This window comes from Cydia fagiglandana, chromosome 14 (assembly GCF_963556715.1).
Source record: "Cydia fagiglandana chromosome 14, ilCydFagi1.1, whole genome shotgun sequence".
NCBI lineage: Eukaryota > Metazoa > Arthropoda > Insecta > Lepidoptera > Tortricidae > Cydia > Cydia fagiglandana.
In genome coordinates this window covers 16,154,104-16,177,979 of record NC_085945.1, presented here as the reverse complement: position 1 = coordinate 16,177,979, position 23,876 = coordinate 16,154,104, and the positions used below count along the sequence as shown (strand labels likewise).

The window sequence follows — 23,876 nt, the reverse complement described above, 5'->3', positions numbered from 1 at the left end:
TGACATCTTTTGTTTTGGTGATCTTCTTTATGGATTTTATTCTTATTTTATCCGATAGTCTTTTCCCCAGCATACTTCTTTCCATGGAGTTTTGGCAAGTTTCTAGCTTTCTAATGTGTGTTTTAGTGAGAGCCCAGGTTTGGCAGCCGTAAGTAACATTGATATCTTTATTTTTCATTATTTCCTTTAGGCTCCAATATGTCTTCCAAGCATTTCCAATACGTCTATCTATTTCTTTTGAGGTTAGATCTACCGGGTTAAGTTGTAGTAAAATCATTAAGTAGGTATATCTCGAGAAACACTTTATTTTGTCGGATGAAATACAATAAGTATAAATATAAACTTAGTAATTTTTTTTACTGATTGAATACCTATTTATCCCTGATTATGTCGGTTTTACAAACGATCTGGAAAAATATGAAACTATTACTTATATAAGAAAAATTATAAGGTAGATATTTGTCCAATAAATACGAAAATACATGCTTGAATAGCAAGTTTCCATTCTAAGTGGTCTAATTGTACAAAATATGTACGTGACAGTGGTATAAGAACTGTATATGCTATTTTTACAGTATTTTGATACTATTCATGAATCTTAGTAATCAGATACAATCGTCAAAACAAATACCTACCCAGCATTAAAAACCCTTTGTCAAAGTTTTTGAATACTATATATATGTCGCATTGTTTACCAATATATAATGCAAACATATGTAACTACGTTTAAAACGTCAACGTTACCTACTAATATTACGTCACTATTTATTGATAACAGTGCGACGTCATAGATATAATACACTAGATAATAAGTATGCATTAATAATCATGGCATATCATGTATGTTACAGATGTATAATTAGGTCAGATATGAAACAAAAAACCTGATTGTAAATCCGATTGTTTTCCTCTAGTGATTCTAACGCACGAATTTATACGATGATTGGTAATCTAATAATTCTTTCATGTCGGGCAACTTTCCAATAACTTTGTGGAATTTCTGTTCTCCCATCCATTGACCCCATTGTGTAGTTTAAAGCTATGTATAGGTACAAATTTTTTTCCGTTTATTTATTAACTCAGCTTTGCAAATTTTAGCCAGCATCAATAATATCTGAACATAAACTGGGTTGGTTTAGATATTTGTGAGCACCTTGTTCGCTTAGGTATCTACATGATATATCTGATAATAATAGCGACTTTTAATATAAAAAAAGTGTTTGTATTAGTAACTTACCTATGGCCATTCATACAAGCATGATGGAGTGGTGTGTACCCGTTATCGTCCTGAACGTTGACGCCAGCGCCTCTTCGTAAACTGCGAAAGAAAAAACATATTTAATAAGAAAAATAAAAGCAAAAAGTTCGCAGTCGGTAGGATTCGAACCTACGCTCCCAGAGGGAATCTGATTTCTAGTCAGACGCCTTAACCGCTCGGCCACGACTGCTGGTGCTTGATCGGACGAAAATACCGTTTGGAAGCGGCAGCAGACTTCTATATTTATGATGTAACAAGTTGTTTGATGATATGTGAAAGGTGAAACACTGTAACGACGATTCTATAACTTTTCCTTTTGATTAAACATCAAATTTACACGTATATACCTATATATACTTTTGCGAGTGGGTTAGGTACATGAACGAGACAATCTAAACTTGGACTTTAACCAAAGAGACTGGATACGGTATTGTACTTTATTTTTGCAGTTCCTTTCGGCCTTTCATTATTAGATCAGCTTGGTGGTAAAATACCTACCATTGCGTTGCCCTTTGCCACCAAACTACATAAGTAGGTATGCTAAATTTTGGCTCAATTGGAAACAGGGAAGTAGCTCAAATTTAGCTTGATTGAATACAAACAGTAAAACCTATTCAAACAGGTCACTGATACAGTCAGTATAGTAATAGTAGCTAAGCGGGCGGGGTGGTCAAAATGATCTTGGCGCGACTTTATTATGTAAGTATTAAGAGAATTAAGAGAATTAAGAGCGCGTCAAGGTAGATAATTTTGAACACCTCGCCCGCTTAGCAACTTCTGCTGCTGACTGTACCTGAGGTCCACCTACACAGAATAATCACGTTTAATTTCCCGGGCGTAATAAGTTACTTTACAATGGTCCTTGACTCCTTGCAATCCGGTTTCATACATTTTTACACGGCCATACGCTTTTCCGCTAAAAACGCGTATTAGATACCTTTGAGATTTTGTAATTAGGTTTTACGGAAAAATATAGTACTTATACAATTTTTTTACAGTAAATTCTGTTATCACACAATGACCGACTTGCATTAAAGTTTCGAATGACCTTGACCTGTTGCCTAAATGTCAACGACCGTTAGTCGGCTCGAAATCTCTCTCACATTTTACAACAAAAGCAACCTTTACGAACACGGCATAAACATAAAGTTCACATTTCAAAAACAACTTGAGATGCGAGGTTTACACATTAAGAGGTACCTATTGCTTAATTTACAACGTATGGTGTCATTTATTATTTATACGATTTTTATAGGCATTAATTTTGTAACTCCGCATATGAAATATGAAAAAATTCCATCACAGCTGCGTCAACATAAATGGTTGAATAACACTATTTATTTATTGCCATATTTAACCATAGATATACAGTAATTCTCAGATCATTAACCCCTCAAGTTAATCTTACGTATGCCCTTGACAAAAAATTGCTACTGAATGAATACGTAACCATGAAAGTAAGCTTGGTCCGACTCCAGATAAATGTTGGTCCACCTGTTGTCAAAATAATGTAGATATCGTTAGTTAAAAATATACATAATAGGCATATGAACACCATATTACCCAACCACCGTACACATCACCATATTTAGGTTACAGGAAAAATATATACTACCTATTTACATGAGATTAGGTAGTGGTACCTCATATAAGCATTCGTTTCAATTTTAATATAAATAATTAGGTTTTCGTCCCATAAACATAATGAAGTAAATACAATTGAATTGATAAGCAATGAACAGAACAAAAGGATATTAACCAGGAAAAATCGTTAAAACTATGTGGGATTTAAACAATAAATGCATTTTCTAGCCGTTCCGGACGGTATCGGCCTGTCAACGCTCCTCTACACGATGGGCCAGCGCCGGCCACTCCAAGGGACGTAGCCATGCGGTAGAATGAGACAGCAATATCACTTGCTCCCTCTAACGCATAAATGCGTCCCTTGGAGTGGCGTTGGCCCATCGTGTAGAGAAGCCATCAGTTGTTCAGAACTGTCAAAATTTTGTTCTAACTGACAGGCCGATACCGTCCGGCGGACTGTTAATCAGTGGGCCCCTTGACGAGTTAAAATATATTCCGTTATTTGATACATTCCAGACTATTATGCAGGAAACACTTTGCAAGGTAAGCAACCAGGTATTAAAGTGCAGGTTCTACGTTTAACTGTAAGATTCTAGCCCCATCACGGTGCATGTTGCACTTTATATTAAGTATTAAGTAACTTAAGTCTTAAATAATAATTGCAGGGTCCCATCAGGACCCCTATTCGACAAGCGACGTTTGACGTATCATGTTGATCTCCTATTGATGTGGGAAAAATCATAAGTTCTCGAATACGTGCCAAGGAATGGAATTCCTTGCCGGCGTCTATATTTCCGTGTTCTTATAACCCGGCAACCTTCAAATCAAGAGTGAACAGGCACCTTCTGGGCGAGCTCGCTCCATCGTAGGCCACGTCTACGCCTCGGCTAGTCTGTGGCCATGAGTAAGCCCATTCATTTAAAAAAAAAAAAAAGTAACGTACTTACTTACAATGTCAAAATTTGATATCAGCAATCCACAATTTAAGGTGACCAAACCATACAGAACCACCCCGAGTTCAGAGTTGAGTTTTGGTTGTACCAAATGATAGTATCCACATTTGATCGAATAAACACTCAATAAAATCAACTGTTGATTTGACGTGGATGCGAAATCTGACAGGTGTAAATGTCGAATTTGGCCCCAGGGTTTATAATGACGTATGTAAAAATAGCTTTTCGTTCATCCACCAATAAATAGGTTAATAATGATGATGCTCATGACATGACATCTTTAGAATAAACCAAATAACGAGCATTCTAGCGTTGCTTACCCTTCTCGACAGAAACAGAAAGCGCAAAAATGTGCGTTCTATACAGGCACTATAATAAATTATAATTCCTCAATAACTTTAATTAACAGCTCAAATAAGCTTACCTATCAACATCATACAATTTCTTTCTCAACTTCCCCGCCATCCAGCTCTTAAAATAAAACTTTGGGCAACACTGCACTGTTTCCTCTACAGCACTCATTATTTACACAAAAACAATTAAAACTAAAACACATTGAAAAACAATTTAAAGAGGCGACATCCTCAAACCGCGGACAAGGAATAACTATACTAACTATTGGGATGGTGTTAACCTCTAGCCGCCCATACGTCAAACGTTGCCAAGCAAAATGAAATTTTATTTTGTCAACACAAAGTCCATATTAGAATGGAACATGAGACCTTTTTATAGGGCTCTGGGCGGCTAGAGGTTAAGGCGTGAGTCACGGGGAAGTGGTCAGAGCAGGTTGAGGCAAACAATAATACAACATGAAGACGGTTAATTGGATAGCTAGCCACTTTTAATGATAAGTTTGATAGTGGGTGTGATAAGATATTAGAATCGGATCGAGCTAGTGATCTAATTTGTGAACTGCGTTTGTTTTTGCAACAGATTCTTAATAAGTTGTTGGCAAAAAATTCATTTTTGGTAGAAGCTTTTATCGCTCTTGCGGAGGAATAATCGTTTTCTTCTCACTTCAATCACAAAGCAAAACATCAGAAATTCATATTTAAACCCAGATCTTCATTCATAACTCCAAAAAACCGATACACTTCAATTGAAATAGTAGTAATGCAAGTCATGAAAATGAGTAACGCTCGATAGGATGTTTTATCAACACCCATTGTACAAACGGGTCAACGAGCCATTCGGCCATTACTGATGATTGGACGTGCGCTCCAATCCTAATGCTATTTTTCTTCATAGAAAGAATAATTTACTAATCGTGGCTATTCAACGTTGTACATTGAGCATTAATACTCGTAGGAGCGTATGAAATACTGCGCCAAAAGTATCTGCCACACTGGAATACTTTTCCAAATACCTACAGATCCCATCAAAAACATTTTCATGTAAAATGTTTCCAAGACGACAAGAGTACAAGACGAAAAGAAACCATAAGGCTCGCACTGTCAAAAAGTTATTAGATCTCTTGTAGAGCCAAGCTTCAGTCAGTTAAGTTCTTGTAGTCAAAATATGTTGCTTGGCTCGGCAGATATAGCATTGACTTTCCCCCTACACTTTGCTACTAAAATAACAGTAGGAACTTATTTATGTTAACTTACTCGAAGTGTTACAGTCAATGATATAAACGTATTGATAATATGAACAATACAACCTGTTACAGTATAACAAAACAGTGGATAACCGAAACAATAACAATTAAATTGCGTTATCGATATTGTAAACATAAATTCTGAGGCAATGTCAATGGAGCAATGCGTTTACTGTCTATGTCAACAATTGAGTCTTTACAAGGATGCGATTCTATAATAATATAGCGCATGACCGCTTGGGAAATTCAGAATAGAAGCACTAATTCTATTAGTGTTGGCTAAAACTGAAGTTCTAGTCCTTTGCTTTCTCATAAGACTCGCTCGACACAGTTTTTCAGACTCCTATAGTTAGTTAAGTCGATACTCGAGTTCTTTTCAACTTATTTGAGACTTTTGGAGACCTGACGAGTTTTTTGGAGACTGGAATCATTTTCAGAGAACTTATATTTTTTTAACTTAGACTCCAAAGCCCTAGGACTACGATTGCTTGGGCCAGTTGGGCCTCCACCTCCATCTGATAATATAATGGTCCATTCAAGATCCCGATCCCCTGCGTTTGCGCAATTTTAACAGACGTTTATCTGACACTTTGTAATACTAAATAAACAAGAGAAGATTATCTCTCTTAATTATACGTTAGTTATTCCACTGATGGGTTAGCACGACAAACAACTTGTAAACTCTGTTTAATGTTCTCAGGTTCTTACCGTCCTTCCGTAAATAATTAGAATTAATTAAAGTACTTAACTGTAGAATTTTTAAAAGTAAAATCCACTCTCTAGAATTCACTGAAATATAATACATTACTCGTTAAACAAGTGACATTATCGGCACCTTTACTGTTTGCCTAATAATTGTAACACATCACTATTTTAGTAAGACTTTTTTTTACTGCAAATGAAATAGGTAGTTTAAATTAACAGATAAAATAATTAAAATAAGCAATAAAATGTAAATTCAGAATACAAAATAAAAACAACGCTAATCAACGTATGTATATGCCTGTAATTATAAATTAGCAACCACTCAAAATCATGGACACCGCCTAATTTATACATTTAAACCTTTAATATAAGAATATGATATTTATCAAGTTAAAGTGATAATCTATTTCGTAAATAATGTAAATAAACGAGGAAGCTTTAGCATTTGTATTTAAAATAGAATAGAACAGAGAGCGTTTTTTTATTTTTATGTGATAATCAGCAAACGAGCAGACGAGCCGCCTGATGGGAAGCGGTCATCGTAGCCCATGGACATAAGCAACATCACAGGAGCCACGTTGCCGACCCTTGAGAACCCTAAATCCAAAACCCGTTTATTCGAGTAATTTATTATTTATAGCAACAACACAGTTAATTAGTATTAAAAATACACAACAAACCTGAACCGCCTCCGTAAGTTCCTCAGCATCCTATGCTCGTTATCAAAAAACTGTATTCTCAATCGCATTTTCACTTCACAAATCACATAACTGCAAAAACACAATCCTAAGTGTTTGCCTAAAACACCAAGTCCTCGAACTGAACACAAACAATCCGGTCGGCGACGATAATATCGTTATTTAAATATTTACAAGCGTAAGGTGCGTTCCGAATGTTAAAACTGACTAACAGAGCAGAGTAACAGACGACTGTTACGATGATTCATAGGAAGCCAAGCCACTCGGAAAAGAAAGGCTTTTGAAGCATGAAGTTCCTACACCTTTAACGATTTTTTCATTACACGCCATTTTCGGTCACTTAGAACTTTTTATTGCGGTTTTTTGCGACTAACTGTTTTTGAGAAGTTGTTCTAGTGATCTGATTTTGGTCGCAAATTGTGATTTATTTGTGTCAAGACTGTCTTGGGGCCGCAAACTATCACTTTTGTTAGGTCAGACGGAGACTCATTAATAAAACAATTGAAGTAATTAAAATAACACGTCAATGTCGTCAAACTATGTGACACAAGTACCTATTACTTTGAAAAAGAAAACTCTTCTGTCAATCAAAGTAAAAAGGGGTGACTATGTATGGGTTGCATTAGTCGCATACAGAGTTACGCGTTTCAATTTTGTGTAAGTGTGAGGTGAGATACGAGATTTTTTCATATTAGTGATGTTATTTACAAAACTTGAAATCAGTTCCAATAGTCTTTGAATGTATTCAAACGTAACCAAATAAAAACTATATTGAATAAATTAAAAGAAGGAAAAACCAGATTTCTATGAATCATCTAAAACAGTCGGGTTTCTTATCAACTCACATTACATCTATTTAATAAAACACGAATGGCCGACGAGAAACTAACACATAATGGATGCAGATTTTGTTACAGTTCTGGGCATGAATAGGTAATGATGTAATTGTAATGTATTCATGCTACGCGTCGACAGATCAATTCATTAGTGTAACAATAGAGACCACCAATGAAATTGTTATCACGTAGGCTTGTTGTTGTAGTTGCACTTTCAGTATGTGCTTTACTTCGCTTTTTTTATAGAAAAAATTGTAAACAATCTTGAAAACCTTGTAGTGTCTTTATATTGAAAAACGCTTTTTAAAAATCAGTAACTACTATGTACTTACGAAAGAAAAAGAATGTAATAGATCAAAGGTTTGCGTAGATTGGCATAAATGAAACTTCAAACGAAAATTTGACCCACATAGTGCTCGTCACTGCTAGTAAAATCGGTGCAACTTTAAATGAAAACGATATTGACGGCGTATATCGCGCGGGACCCTGGCGCACGGCAACATCAAGCGGCAGTCAAGAAAATGAGAACAAGCAGCAGCCCCGACCCGTGATACTTCGCTTTACACGGAAAACCACACGAGACGCCTTCCTACGCTTAGCTAAATCTCGGCGTAACCTGTCCACGGCCGACTTAGAAGTGCCAGGTTCTCCCAGAAAAATATTTTTTAACGATCATCTCACAAAAAAGAACCGCCAGTTATTTCGTGAGGCCCGTCTGCGTGCTAAACATTACGATTTTAAATTCTGCTGGACCAAAAATGGCACAATCTTTGTCAAAGAAAGGGAAGGTGCACGCGCTATTGCTATCACGTGCCCAACGGATCTGGATGCTCGCATTGGTCTACAGGCCCCGGTGGCCGATCCGGCAGCGAAACCTCCCGGAATCTCTACAGCTGCTCACTAAAATATTGTTTAGTTATTTACCTCTACACACACATAAATTTCACACCAACATATTTACACATATACACAAATACACATTTTATGTATACGCATACTTTATTTCTCTGGAGCTCTCGGTAATAAAGCCTGGCGGACGGGTACATACTTTCTATGAAGAGTACATAGCGTGTTGTTTATTGAGTGATTACCTCATCGTGATTTACTTAGTTTGTTTCGATATTCACATTCACCGATGACTTAGGGTCTCATTTGGATAATTCCTTTACTATTCAATGTCACTCATTTAACAGCATCGAATCATGTTCCCAGGTTTTGTCAAATGGTAATTTTAAATTACTTTGTTTTAACATTAGAAGCATTCAACATAATTTCAATGATTTTGCTGTTGCCCTTAAACGTTTCAATACGACTTTTGACATAATTATACTGACTGAGTGTTGGCTTCACGATGGCTCAATTATTAATCAACTCCCAGGTTATAATTCATTTCATACAACCAATCATCTGAATAAAAGCTGTGGTGTTACCATTTACGTACGTAGCTCGCTGTGCGCCGCTGTTCACGAACCGCCTGCGTTGGGGGCTGACTTTTTACTTGTCCGAATCCAGAACGTCTCTATTTTAGGAATATATCGCTCACCGTCTCTAACTGACTTTGAGGCATTCAACCGTTCCCTCGACTTGGCGTTAAGGAGCGTAAGTAACAGTGCCTCCATAATTGTTGCAGGAGACTTAAACATTGATTTGCTCTCAGAGGCTCGGAGCACTATAACAGGCGACTACCTCGCCCTGATGGCTTCCCATGGGCTGCTACCAGCGATTACGGCCCCCACCAGAGGTAAGGCATGCCTGGATCATATTTTCATTAAAACCGACCACAGTGCTACAGGTATGGTATGCAAAAGTGCGATAACTGATCACGACCTAACAATAGTCAATCTGTCACGTCCTATCAGTGGTCGCAACCGTGACCGTAATATTTGCCGGATCAACATCCAAGAAATCTCAGCAGAGCTACGCGATACCGATTGGGAGCCTGTAACAAGCTGTGAAGATGTAAACAGCGCTGTTACATTATTCGATAACATTATTTCCAACGCAGTGGACAAACACACCAATGTAGTCAAACTTAGCCGTAGCCGGTTCAACTTAAAGCCGTGGATGACTGCTGGCTTAATAAGATGTATGAGACATCGTGATAGCCTTCACTTACAGGTAAGAAGGAATCCCGACAACCAAATTTTGAAAGCTAAATATATTCGTTACAGGAACTTTTATGGCCAACTGCTACGTAATATTAAAAACGAATATGACAACAGAGAGCTAACCCGCAATAGTAACAACCCAAAAAAACTTTGGAAGTCTATTAAGAGAATTTGTGAATATTTAAAACGCAACTCTGATGCCAGTGAACTTACCAAAATTTCCACAACTAGTCAGGAATCTCTCAATTTGTGTAATAGTCATTTTGCATCGATAGGTGAAAATTTAGCTGATCAAATCTTGAAGAGGCTCAATACTACTCAGCAAAGTCTTGCGTTATCATGTAGACAAAGTAAAATCCCCGCTCAATCCTTTTTTCTTACCCCAACTGATCCTCATGAAGTAAGTTGTCTCATAAAAGACTTGAAAAATGAAAGTGCGCCTGGGCCAGATGGATATAAGCCTGCCTTAATAAAAGGTATCAGTGAATTCGTTTGTACTCCCCTTGCACATATTTTCAATTTAAGTTTACGCTCGGGCTCATTCCCTGAGGCCTGGAAGAGGGCTGCGGTATCTCCTATCTTCAAATCTGGCCAGAAAAATAATCCCGACCACTACCGTCCGATATCTCTTCTCTGCATTTTTTCTAAATTGCTCGAAAAAGTAGTCAACAAACGCCTCACAAATTTCTTGGAAAATTTTAACCTTCTATCTAACAGACAATTTGGGTTTAGACGGGGTAGGTCTACCGAAAATGCCGTCACACTATTGTCTGACCTAATTGCAAAGCAGCTCGATCTGGGAAGACACTGTATTGGGGTCAACGCTCTTTCTTATATATATGAATGACATTCTTTCAATTCAGCTGCAGAACACAGAGTTGATATGTTATGCTGACGATACTGTGGTCCTCTTCAGTGGGCGTTCGTGGCCTGAGGTAACCTCTATGGCAGAAACTGGTATGTCATGTGTAGCGGACTGGCTGGATAAAAATTTACTCACCTTGAATACTAAAAAAACAAAATTTTTAACTTTTTATAAAACACTTTCGTCAGCACCTCTCTCTTGTAACACTTTGGCATTGTCGTCCAGTCACGGTTTATGCGACTCCATTGAACGCGCTGAGACGGTCAAGTATCTCGGAGTGGTGATTGACCAAAAGCTGTCCTTTAGACAACACATCAAAATACTATCTGGTAGGGTGAGAAAAGTTATTTATGTTATGAAGCTTCTAAGGGGTGGGGCATCCCGGGATATTTTAAAGCTTGTGTATTTTGCACTCTGCCAATCTATTATTCAGTACTGTATTGCGGCCTGGGGTGGCGCCGCCAAATGTGCAATGATAGAGGTAGAAAGGGCGCAGCGAGCTGTGCTGAAGGTAATGCTGAGGAAACCTTTCCGCTATCCTACCAACGAGTTGTACGGAGAAACGTCAGTTCTTAGAGTTCGTCAACTTTTCGTAGTAAAAGCTGTTACTGAATCTCATCGAACTGCTGTAGCTTCTGTAGACCACGTCAGACGTCGTCAAAAACGTCTTAATCACCTGACTGTCTGTTGTCCTCGAGTTAACACTGCTTTCGCCAAACGCTTTCCATTCTTCCTGCACCCCATAGTCTACAATAGGGTTTCTAAATTATGTAAATTTGATGACTTCTCTTGCTCTGTATTAAAATCGAAAACTAAGAAATGGCTTCTTACACAGTCTTACGATCAGACAGAAGAAATTATTCGTACTTAGGTAGCGTATACACACACACACACACACACACACACACACACACACACACACACACACACACACACACACACACACACACACACACACACACACACACACACACACACACACACACACACACACACACACACACCTATTCACACACACACACACAATTCACTCCTTAAATTTAAATCCACTTACGCTGCATGGTTTATTTCTGATTGTGCTTTTTGTTTGTATATATTCCTGCATGCATTTTTTGTACTTAAATTAAATTTATATTAGATAGTTCTTTAAAAAAAAAAAAAACGGCCATCATATTCAGTTTTGTTAAAGTCTCTCAGTAAATTCTATTTTTCCGGTTCCCGAGATACAGGCTGCGCCTAGTTTGGGGCCGATGGATATTAAGTTTAATTGTAAAATCAAATTTTCTGCTAAGTTCAATCTGTGATGTCAATTGTAAAAATATTTGGTCAATAAACGATTTGTATTTGTATTTGTATTTGTAGATGGCGCCATCATAGCTTGCCCCTTTTTCTATGAGATTTGGCTTGAAAGGCTGGCATCCAGGGCATAAAATTCCATTAAAAAACAAAAAATTTACACATTTCAAGGGATTGACAGAGCAAGCTATGCTAGCGCCATCTGCTAAATACTTCGACCGGCCAACCCCATTGTTACAAAATGGCCGTGACTTGTGTGTTTTTCAATTAAAAGACACGTCAAGATCGCTGACTTCTTTCTAATGCTGAAAAAAAATAAGTATAGGTGAATTGTATTATTAGCTCGACTACAGACAGTGTTATCTCTTGGACAGGGTTTGGCCTTAAAAGATAACATAGCGATTATGGCTTCCGCATCTTTTTAGCAGGTAGCTTGGTGGTCAATAGTTAAAATTATTATTGGGTCCGCGATTTTTGGTTCTCCGAATTGGTTTAGAACTATGTAGTTTGTTATGCTACAATTTAGGTAGGGTGTCGTATTTGTTAACCGTACGAGGCGCTTATGTTCAAGCCTTTTGGTTTTCGGGTCCATAATGTTTACATTTTCCTTGTTAAATAGTTGACCCATCTCCCTTGCATTTCGTACCGTAACGTGGTCAATATCCTACGCCTACGGTACGTAAAAGGCAGATTTTTTAAACTGTAAAACTTATCGGCTGACTGATCTGAATTAACTGCACTGATCCGGCAAATAAATTGTTAAAACGGTTAATTGTAAACACTGTTAATTGAAACCGGACCGAGAGGACGAGGCAGGCCCCGAGACACGTGGACATCTAAAATAAACCAAGATCTGAACTCAGCCTAATTAGATCCACAGACGACCCAGGATAGAATGGCCTGGCGAAGATTGATTAGGAGAGCAGACTCCAACTGAAATGGGGCAAGGCGAGGACATGAAGAAGAAGGTTAATTGTAAACACTTGCCCTTCCTTGAGCATGAAGTTCTTTCTCGTACTCTGTGCCTCAGTGACTATTTCATGGGGAGTCTGCGAGACGACCCCGACCGTAGAATTGAAATTATAGATAGGTACAGTCGACGTCAAAGACATGTTTATATTTTTCGCCTTATTCAAAGGCCTAAGGTTCTAGTATATAACATGAATGATAGAGAAGAAAATCCGGCTCTCTGGCGTTATCTACAAAGTTACGGATTGATTACATTTTTTTTATGAACTGGGTAAAAGCCCCTATTCTTGGTTTCCGCACGTCCGTTATCTAGTTCAGAATTGAAGAAGCCTCTCATCTCAATCTTCGTTATCCTCGCATTTCCGTGACAAATACGAAAAACTGTAAAACCTATCGGCTGGCTGAGCCACAGATTCGGCAAACAAAATCCCGTTAGAAGGACGGTGAACTGTAAACACCTGCCTGCGGTTAGAACAGGCACAGACTTGCCTGTTTACTCAGTCAATAAACTATATTGACTGGTACTGGAAAAACCTAAGGTTTGTTTAGTTAAACTTATTAGGCAGGAAATATAGAGCCTTAAGGCAGGGACACACTTATCCCACGCACGCAACGTATGCAATGCATTATGAAAATCTGAACCCTGAAAGTTGTATGCTTATGGCACTGGTCCCACCGCGAGCTAGTAAGCTATGAGCTATCGGCTATAAACACGAACAAAAGATAAGCACTCCCGTGTAAATAAAAGAGACACGGCGATATTTATAGTTACTCGCCCAGCGGTGAGCTATAAATATCGCCGTGTCTCTTTTATTTACACGGGAGTGCTTATCTTTTGTTCGTGTTTATAGCCGATAGCTCATAGCTTACTGGCTCGCGGTGGGACCAGTGCCTATAACATACTTGTCATGCGATGCGTTGCGTATGACAAGTATGTTTCTAAGCGTACAAATTTCAGGGTTCAGATGTCATAATGCATTGCATACGTTGCGTACGTGGAATAAGTGTGTCCCGAGCTTTATACTTAAAATTTTTAGACATGACATGATTTTAAATTTGTATCTCGTGTATGAGGGGTAACAGGATAACATCATCATCATCTCGTGTATGAAAAGTAATACACGTAATTCTTTTTTACGAGATTTTCTATTCAAAATTGTAAAAAATATTCTGCAAGTAGACCTCAAAGGCTCTTTCATAAGCCATTTATAGTCGGCTTTTGTTAACTTATTTCTTCATCAGTAAACATACTTACATACATTACATACTTGAATACAACAAAGTGAGGGCGTGTCATAATGTTGTCAGTCATCATTGTCATCAAGTCATCATAGAAATCTGACATTATTAATAATATTGCCACATTATTATGTCATTAAAATATTATATAGTTTGCTTGGTCTTACTGTAAAAGGACCTAGCTTGTCATATGCCGATATGGTGTTACCTACCTATTACATATCTACCTACCTACCTATAACCAGAACTACCTAGTACCTATAACCAGAAATTATGTATGGGAAGTACAATACCTATACAAAACACCACAAAAGCTAAGCTTAGCATATCGATAGACTACCTAATATGGACGGGATAACGTCATGGGATTTCGATGCAACTAATACTTATGAGCAATATAGGGAAAAGTTCAAAAAATATGTCATTTCAATATAATGTCGCAAACAATTTCCATATACCTAATATACAACCCATGTGTTAAGTAAAACAATAGGTTCAGTTAAAACTAGACTTTACACTGATGTCATTATGGTTCATGTTAAAACGATTGATTCATCGACTTCTGTACACTCAACTCATGTCAACAACCTTGTTACATATTTCTCTAAACTTCCCGAACAGAAGAGTTGGTAGAAAGTCGAGCCTTTATGAGTATATATAGGGTTGCCAACTTTTTTTTGGTGGAATATAGTATTTTCCAGAATAAGGCATCAAAAATATAGTACATTTCAAAAAATATAGTACTTTTAGATAAAATACTAAACATGAGTGTAATATTCGTTTAATAGGAAATATAGTATTTTAGCGTACTATATATTTTTCCAAAAGTAAATAGTACAGAGAGCCAAAATATATAGTACAATACTATATAATATAGTACGGTTGGCAACCCTAAGTATATATTAGATAGATAAGCACTAACTTAAAAGATTACCTGCAGAATTATTTATGGAGTGTGACTCAAAAAGACCGTACTCAATTAAACATTGTTCATATTGGTAACGGCTGGACCGAGTTGGTCAATTATTTTTGTGATAATTGATCCCATTGGCATCAAGTCAGGATCTGATGATAGAACCTTGAAGAATCTTATAGGCTAACATATGGAGATCTCGGTATTTTCTGGAGTTTAGCAGTAAGTAACTCTCGCGTTTAATCTCGAAGATCATCATTTGGCGAAGTGGAAGTGATGAAGACCATTTTTTTTTAATTTGTGGCTTACTGTGGGACTAGACTAGGTCAAACTGTGTAAAATTGTCCTATTAAAAATGTTTTATGAAGTCTGTTTTTTTTTTGTTAAAAGTTATCCATATTAATAAGCACTTGCTCACACTGCTTGCTTTGAAATGATGTCGTGTCAAACGTCAAATAAACGCTTGCGTGCAGAACTACATCAATTTAATTAGCAGCCATTAACCAAATTAGGTCCAACAGGTCCGCTAAATGGGTCGCGGTGATAAGCTGATTATCTGGCTAATTTGTTTATTTCGTCTGTGACGGGTATAAATCCGCTCTTTGTTCGGATTAATAGCCGTTACATTTTGAATGGGGAAGAAGTCCAAATTATACTTAGTTCTTTGGCAGATATTCGGGCATTTGTATAATCAACTTTTCGATTTTCATTCACAAATCTTTACCTTTATTATTTCTGACAAAGTACAGACGCCATCAAATATATCGGAGCGGCCAAGGCGCTTACAAATATCTGAACACGCCTATATTCTGAAGGAGCTATTAGAGTGTGATCAGATATTGTGAATACCTGGGCCGCTCCAATATATCTGATCGAGGCTGTACATGCAAACTTCTATGTATATGTGACGGGGATCAGATTTCTCTGCAGCTAAACCGAGACATGCCCTAATAGTCCTAATACCAAGCGAATCGCACGAATCACGGCGCAACTACGCTTCTATCAAAACTTTCACATGAGATTATTAATTGAGGTGACAAAGATGGCCTCAAATGGCGACAGTCTAATCATTCATCAATTCATCGTTGCCTGATCGTTGTATTACAACGTCTGACATATCATTAAAAGTACGATTGCTACGATTAATTCCTTATATTATAAAGTATGTACCTACTAGAACTAGCTGTGCCCGTGACCCTCACGCGAGAATCGACCTGTGTCATTTCATTTCTTCATCCTCTCCTAGAAGGTAGATTTTTAATAAATAACAGCCTAATTTTAGTATAGATTCCTTTGGCTGCAAAGTTTCTCTCTGAGTAAAAGCCTCTGTGCTTTTTTACACGCCCCACTATATCATGTGCAGTCGCCCTCAGATATATATAGGAGCGGCCAAAGTAAAATACATATGAACGTGTTAATAATAAAATATATGAACACGCGTCAATTTTATTGTCAAGGCGTTAGAGTTCGTGTTTAGATATTTTTGAGCACCTAGGCCGCTCCGATATATCTGATGGCGATTGTTTTCAAACAGACCAACTGACACGAGCAGCATACACATGCAAATGCTCAATATTCAAACCGTGTAGAGTCCGCAAAAAAACTGTGTCAAGCATACAAGGCCAAGTGTCTTTGCACGCACGCTTCGTCGGTACATGCACACGTATCGTCGGCATAATCGATGAAGACTTATGTTTTTTTGTTATAAAACCAACAGACTGGTTTCGCCGGTTGCGATGACTAAACGGAAATTGAATGTAACCTTTGGTTGCAAAGTTATGCGGCTCCCATATCAGTTTCGATCTCATTTAAAGATTGAATTTGTGTAAAGAAGAATCAACTGGCAAGTTTATTTACGCTTCACACAAGATGTCAGTGTAAATTTGAACGAAATATATACCAAAACCGTTCACAATAAAGGTCAGGTTACACTTTTAAACTCTCACGTTATGTACACATAATTGAAGGTAAAATAATGAAATTTAATCGAGTTAGACCCGTTACTGAAATGAATGACTGAAATATGCTTCCTTTCCTATTTCCGTTGCCAAGTTAAGGGTTAATGTTATATTTATCTTCATCTCACCTAGTTTTTGTCATTTCATGTAAGAATTATGCAAAAAATCAAGCTTAGGCGTTCCCCAAAATCATTCAATCACAACGCACATCCATGCACAACGGTTTTACCGAACACCGAATGCATTTCGGTCGGCCTTCGCCCACCATATCTGTGCCGGTCAAGCACTGCATACAAATTACATGCAAGAACTACGTATAGACAGACAGTCAGACAGAGGTTCAACGTACGTTCCTTAGCATCGATTGGTGTCTGGCGCTCAGCCAAACACTTCACTTTAATAATGGCCCGAGTTATCTTACTTCCTTAAATAGATAACCACTCTGTTAGATGATATTAACGAACATTTCGAAAGTCACGGCGATTCCGATTCGAATATTATTTCGATTCGATTAATCATGTTTTGTAACCATGTCAAGCAGGGATTATATTAGGTAAACTGTATGGAATGTCATACTTCTTATTTTGTATACTAACAGCTCAACCGCAATGTATCATCTTGGAATTACCCGTCAACATGCGCATTACTTAGGGATTAAACATAAATAATAAAGTTCAAAATTCTCTTCGGGAGCAAAACTTGTCTGCAGCAGCAAAACAGTTAAAATAAATTGTGTTCTAAAACGCTTCTCTTGGGTAGCGTTGGTCGACGCAGACTTTTGAAAGTAGCCTTACGACCTACTTTCAGAATAAAGCTTACTTTAATTGAATCTTTAATTCATTAATTTCATTATATTCCAAAGAGAGTCATTGTACAACTAAGGAGCATAAAAATTTGAGTGTAAATTTACCATTATGGCTGATTGAATATCGATACGAATCCATGTACAATCAGCAGATATATCGGAGCAGCCATAGTGTTCACAAATATCGGAACGAAGCCTCATTATCAAGAGGTCCAAGTGCATGTTCAGATATTTTTTGACACATTCGCTGCTCCAATTCCTATATCTGATGGCGACGGTCCTCATTTTGCTATCCTGATGCTGGTATTGCTGGTTAGCATTTATCAGATTCTTCTGATACGCTTGACAAAAGCTTCAAAAATAAGTTTCCGCTTACAATGTAGGTCTCAAGTTAACACTTACTTACGGCCAACGACCTACGAGTCCTAGGACAGACAAGGAAGTCGTCAAACCCCAGTTTCAGACGCCGGGTGTCCATAATTGTTTCTCCGGCGTGTTTGTGGTGGTTTATAACTATAAACGGTACAAGCGTGCGATGCATTTAAGTGGACTATGAGGATGCATTAGCGGTAACCCAGTTTCGTTGATTGATAAATTGAATCCAAAGAAGAGAAAATAAATCTGGCACTACTGGGAGTTTCATAGATGACGATTCATAAATGTAAATCAGGGACCGAATACCTGTATATTTTTCATACAAATTAACCGGTATTCAATTTCGGTATCTTAGTTGTTTATGTATTTTTTGTTATAGCTGGTCACCATCGCTGGCTGGAAGTCGTGACAGCGGACATGGAAGAGAAGAATCTCACACCTGAGAATGCCGAAGATCGGGCAAAGTGGAGAAAATTGGACACGAATGCAGACCCTGGCGCTAGGCCGGGAAAACGCTAATAGGTCGAAGAAGAGCAGAAGCTGTGATCAGCTTCTACTCTGAGATTGTTAGTTCTTGATGGATCACCATCCTCAACAAAACAATATTTTACCCAAACCGCTTTTATGTACAGATGACAGGTCCTTTAACTGTAAAATAATACTTTGACCGCATATGTAATCATAACAACACAACAATAACCTAGAGCCATTGTTTGATAATTCACTTCTCGTTCTCACTTGACGTTGCTTAGTGAATCAGAAGCCTGGTGTATTATTACTATAAGAAAGAATATTTAACTCGATGCCTTATATGGAGGATTAATACGTTAATAACTTTCAATTAATGCCTAATATAGACACGGTAAACCAAAGGATGTGCTGTCCAATTTTGTTCAATAACATAAATTAACATTATGTTTATGCGTGAGATTGTTGTCATTAAGAGACCTTATAAGGAAGAAACCTAGAGTATATTTATGGTAAGTATATCTAAACCTTAGTCGGCAGTGATTACTGCCTACGGACCTAGAGTTCCAGGGTTTTAATCTCGATGAGGACTGTTATTTGTTTGTCTTACGGTGTTCTTCACACTAAAGCGATTTTCCACGTCCTTAGACTAGTTAGAAGAATAAAATGTTCACCCTTGGTCTATATTCAGCCAAACAGGATCTAGGTCTCTTTAAAGCAAAAATATCCATCTTAATCTCTGTCGTGACCTATTAATGTGTCCCAGTGCTGGGCAAAAACCTCCCCTCTTTCCCGCCACTTGGCTCTGTCCAATGCACACTCCCGCCACTCCACACAGAATGTATCGAGGTCGTCCCGCCATCTCCGTTTGGGTCTTCCCCTGCCCCGAGATCCATCCTGTGGAATAATATGGCCCCGCGTTCTGGGTGCATTCGGCAGAAGTACCCTGCCCAGTCCCATTTCAGCTTAGCGGCCCTTGCTTACATTTTGTTTATACTTTAAAAACATATGGCGTGCTCCGACCTCTCCAATTGCGAATATAAAGTTCAGTGTGACACACTTGAGCCTAATCATTTAATATGCAGCATTAATAAGACGTAAATAAGATCAAGTGGGCGATGCTCTTACGAAAGCGTGTAGGTGTGATGGCTGACACACAGACAGCCGGGGATATCCCTATCGCACTCGTATATGGTTAAGAGGTTACATTAGTGGTCATTTTTTCATACAAACGTTCTCGACATTTTCCTCTCTGGATTTTGGCCCTAAATTAGTCATTTTTAGAGTTTCGTACCCAAGGCCTGGTGACAGACAGACGGACAGCAGTCTTAGTAATAGGGTCCCCTTTTTACCCTTTGGGTACGGAACCCAAACAACAACAACCCCACCCAAGACGACTGACAGAAGTCCCTCGTCAACTTCTAAGGGTCAATCCTGCAATTTCGTCGGATTTTAGACGTGGCTTAGGAAAAGCCCGGAAAACAAAAGGCAAATGTTATACTTTTAACTGACCATCGGTGGACCTTATCGTTTTTGTAATAAGGCTTACAAACTGTCAGTTAACAGTGTGGGTGATGATGGTAGGTGACGGATTATTGAAGTATTTTACCCAGTATAGTCCGGAAATATGTAGCATTCGATTAAAATATGAAGTCTTAGGGTGCGAGAGAGTTCCAGGTGTGTATTCAGTGTATTTGCAGGTGTTAAGTACCTAATCTTGCTGGTTTTTTTTTTATAAAAAAAACACACTCAAAGCAAGATTTAAACTGTTCCGGAAGCTCGCAAGTTCAAATCTTACTCAGTTGTGAATTTTTGAGATATTACTAGCAGACGTACATCTCAAGACTGCTGCTGCTACCACATTTACCAGAAGGGGAGGGGAATTTGTATCATCAGCATGGCGCAAGAGGAGGAAACGCACCTAATCAAACTGGACTAGTGCGAGTCGGACTCGCCCACCGAGGCTTCCGTACTTTTTAGTATTTGTTGTATAGCGGCGACAGAAATACATCATCTGTGAAAATTTCAACTGTCTACACGTTCAGCCTGGTGACAGACAGACATACGGACAGTGGAGTCTTAGTAATAGGGTCCCATTTTTACCCTTTACGTACGGAACCCTAAAAACGAGTCCCATCTTTACAAACCATAACAGGAGAAAAGGAGCGGGTAACCCATATAAATTAAGTAGGTCACGATAATGTATGTCAATGCTTACGCTGCAGCTTTAAGATCACGGGAACGGCGCCAAAGAATACTTTTGGAAGGATTCTTTAAAGAAAAAAGTAGGACCTGCTAATATTACTCTATAGTTAGATATTTCTTGTCCTTAATCATTGTAAAATATAGGCAATTTTATCTCAGATGTCTTTACATGCAGTTTTTGTAATCTTGGCAATAAAGTTGTTTCAAGCTTCAAGCACATGGTACTTTAACTTTTTGGACGCCAATGACCGATATATCCGCACCGTAGGTCCAACGCCAAAGACCGATTAATCCGTCACAGACCACAGAGCAACACAGACCTACGTGCAATTTAAGTTCAATCACCTCACGGAAATGTCAAAGCATAAAGTTCAATTTCAGTTTTGACATTTCCGTGAGGTGGCGTCCGAGTGACAGCTTTTGTGTTTGATACAAAGTTTGAAAACAGTGAAAACGTATACCGGACCGGTGGGCTTAGCACAGGCACAGAATAATTAATAGTACTACCGTACAGAAAGGAAACTTCCTACAAAAACGAAGTTTGACAACGGTTCAGGGTCGAATCGTGCTGTCTCTTTCTAATATATGGCACTATCTCTTTCGGCTATTTAGGGTTGTCAAAAATCAAGTGATTATCTTATCTGTGGTCGTGCACGCAAAAGGAAGTCAAGTGGTGCCAACCCTAATAATTGCTCGGAGCAATGCTGAGCCGAGCGGAGCCGAGTTTGACCGAAGTCAGGAGTTTCGTACCCCTGGCACAGGAGCGCCGAGACAGTATCTCGCCCGCGAGACAGACTACCTACGCGTCTTTTTCTAACTGTATTAATTACAGAAGGACGGGTAGTCTATCTCGCAAGATATTGTCGCGGGCCCCCTGAGATAACCCTACTGATCCCCTGAATATGGCTTATCAGGAAGGTACCTCACTAATCGCTATCAGCGTGTACCTACCTACCTAACTAGCCGACAGACCTCATCTTGAATGAACTATTGTAATGACAATCGAACGACTGAATGATCAAGGAAAATGATACCCACAGCTATTAGACAGTAGGTATTAAGCTAAATATAGGCCTTGCTGCTTTGAGATAAGGCTTATGTAACTGGCTTCTAAGGCACTCGGATAATGCCACGTTTTTTTTAATGAAATATGAATGAATATCAATGGCCAACTTTTTTTTACATTTATGTGAATCAAGATGACATGATACTTAGAGGCAAAGCCAAGATGAAAATTCTTGATAGAAAACGCCAATCGAAATTTTAATAATGTATGGAAATATTGGAAATAGTCACGTTTCTTTTCGTAGCATCTGTCGTCCGGATTTTTTACTTTTCGTTTGGCGTTTGTCGATGTACGATTGTCATCTAGGCTGGATCCCCTGGTGTGTTTCCTAAGCTGACTTATACTAGAACACCTACTTATGACAAGGCAACATGGCTTAGAGCTTTAGCCTGTCCAGATGGACGAAAAAAAAATTATACTAGAAAAAATACCTACCTACCAACCTACACTCGTATGCCACGAAGAATGCATCGTGTAAATCAATAGTTCTTCAAAGTCAATTAATTAGTCGGTCAATTAATCAGTAGTTTAGGTACTTACCTAGGTCAATTCATAACGAGATTAGTGACTGTAGTCAGATGGCCAAGTTGCCTCCCTGTCACACTTACGTACGAATTTACAAGTGCAACACAGGCAACACGTCGAACGTGGTTCGCGGTAAACCCTCTGATGTGGTGTGTATACCTATAGTTGTTTTATGACCCCAATGTAACGAAGTTAGAGCTGTTTCGAAAAAAGGATGTTATATTACAGCTGTAGCTGTTTTGTTTGTTTTACTCGACTTGGCGGAGGCACTACCGTGTCCCCAGATCAATGGCGCGAGATTTGACAAGCATTCTCAAACTATTCTTGGGTAGACAACCAAACTTTCGAACGTTTATCGATCAAGTGATGTAAACAGTAATTAGTAATGTTCCGATAACTTCTTAGGGAATTACTTACGACAGTTACGACTAATTGCCGTTCTCAATATAGCTAACATACTCTTCAATAGGTACATACAGTGTTTAGAATAGGTAACTCATAACAGTCATAACGTGGTAATCTACAATTGAATACACATTAATCGGAACTAGTAACACGAATGTACGGAGAAGAATAGGTAAGTAGGTAGGTACCTATATACCTAGGTAGGTACCTACTTATTAGCACATCGATATTTCTTATTCTTAGGTGATGAATAGAAGTAAGACTCAGTGAAGACCTAATACAGCACATAAGTACTAAACTGGTTATTTAATATTATGGTAGTTTTCATCTAGTCAAGAGTAAGAATTATCAAATTGGCCTTGCGTCCGTCCATTTCCATTACCAAGAACTGGCGATTCGAATAAATCTACGTACTTACTGACCTAATGCACGTACATTCTCGTAAGAAATAGGCAATTCAAGCTTACGTTTATCCCTAAAATGGGTAGGAGTTACAGGAAATAACGATAAACTGTCGTAAATCCGTTATCTGACAAGAGGTAGTGATAAGCACGTAAACATTATGAAAAATACCACTAACAATTTGTTGGATGGCCTATTGTTTATACAAATAACATCGATTCCTCCACTTTAACAAAGCTAACAGGGAAACTAGTAGGTCAAGGGTTATTCGACCCGAAAGCTTCGTAGAAAATACCATACAAAATACCATGAATTTGCAAAGTAATTCGCAAAACATGAAAGGACATACCTTGTAAACGGACCACTCCTTTTCGTTATTAGTGTAAGTATTTTCGTAACAGTCCGCACGTCGCCCTTGCGGGCAGCGTCCAACAACTCCTGGCCTCGGCCCATGGCCCATTTAATTTAAAACATCACACACAAAAACAACACAGAGATCAATCATATCAATTTTTTACACTAGAGTTCACTACACACTACTACTTCATTGATCGCGCCGCCATGTTTAGTTCAATGTGACGTGAGTGCGCTCTAGCGGCCGGCATAGGAATCGATATTCCGTTCTCTTTGTGACCCGTGCCGTAAA

At 38.4% G+C, this 23,876-nt stretch overlaps 1 protein-coding gene and 1 non-coding gene across 2 annotated transcripts in view; both read right to left on the bottom strand.

The window, feature by feature from the left end:
- The window catches only part of LOC134670462 (uncharacterized), a 52,716-nt gene extending 28,842 nt beyond the window's left edge, over window positions 1–23,874 (bottom strand). Inside the window, exons 1-2 of the mRNA XM_063528289.1 lie at window positions 23,580–23,874; window positions 1,238–1,318 (exon numbers count right to left, since the gene is read on the bottom strand). Coding sequence (XP_063384359.1) covers window positions 1,238–1,318; window positions 23,580–23,683 — 185 coding nt within the window. The 5' untranslated portion in view covers window positions 23,684–23,874. The remainder of the gene's footprint in view (window positions 1–1,237; window positions 1,319–23,579) is intronic.
- Window positions 1,367–1,448, bottom strand: Trnas-aga (transfer RNA serine (anticodon AGA)). Its single transcript has one exon. It is a non-coding gene; the product is annotated as a tRNA-Ser (tRNA).
- Window positions 23,875–23,876: the final 2 nt, after the last annotated feature.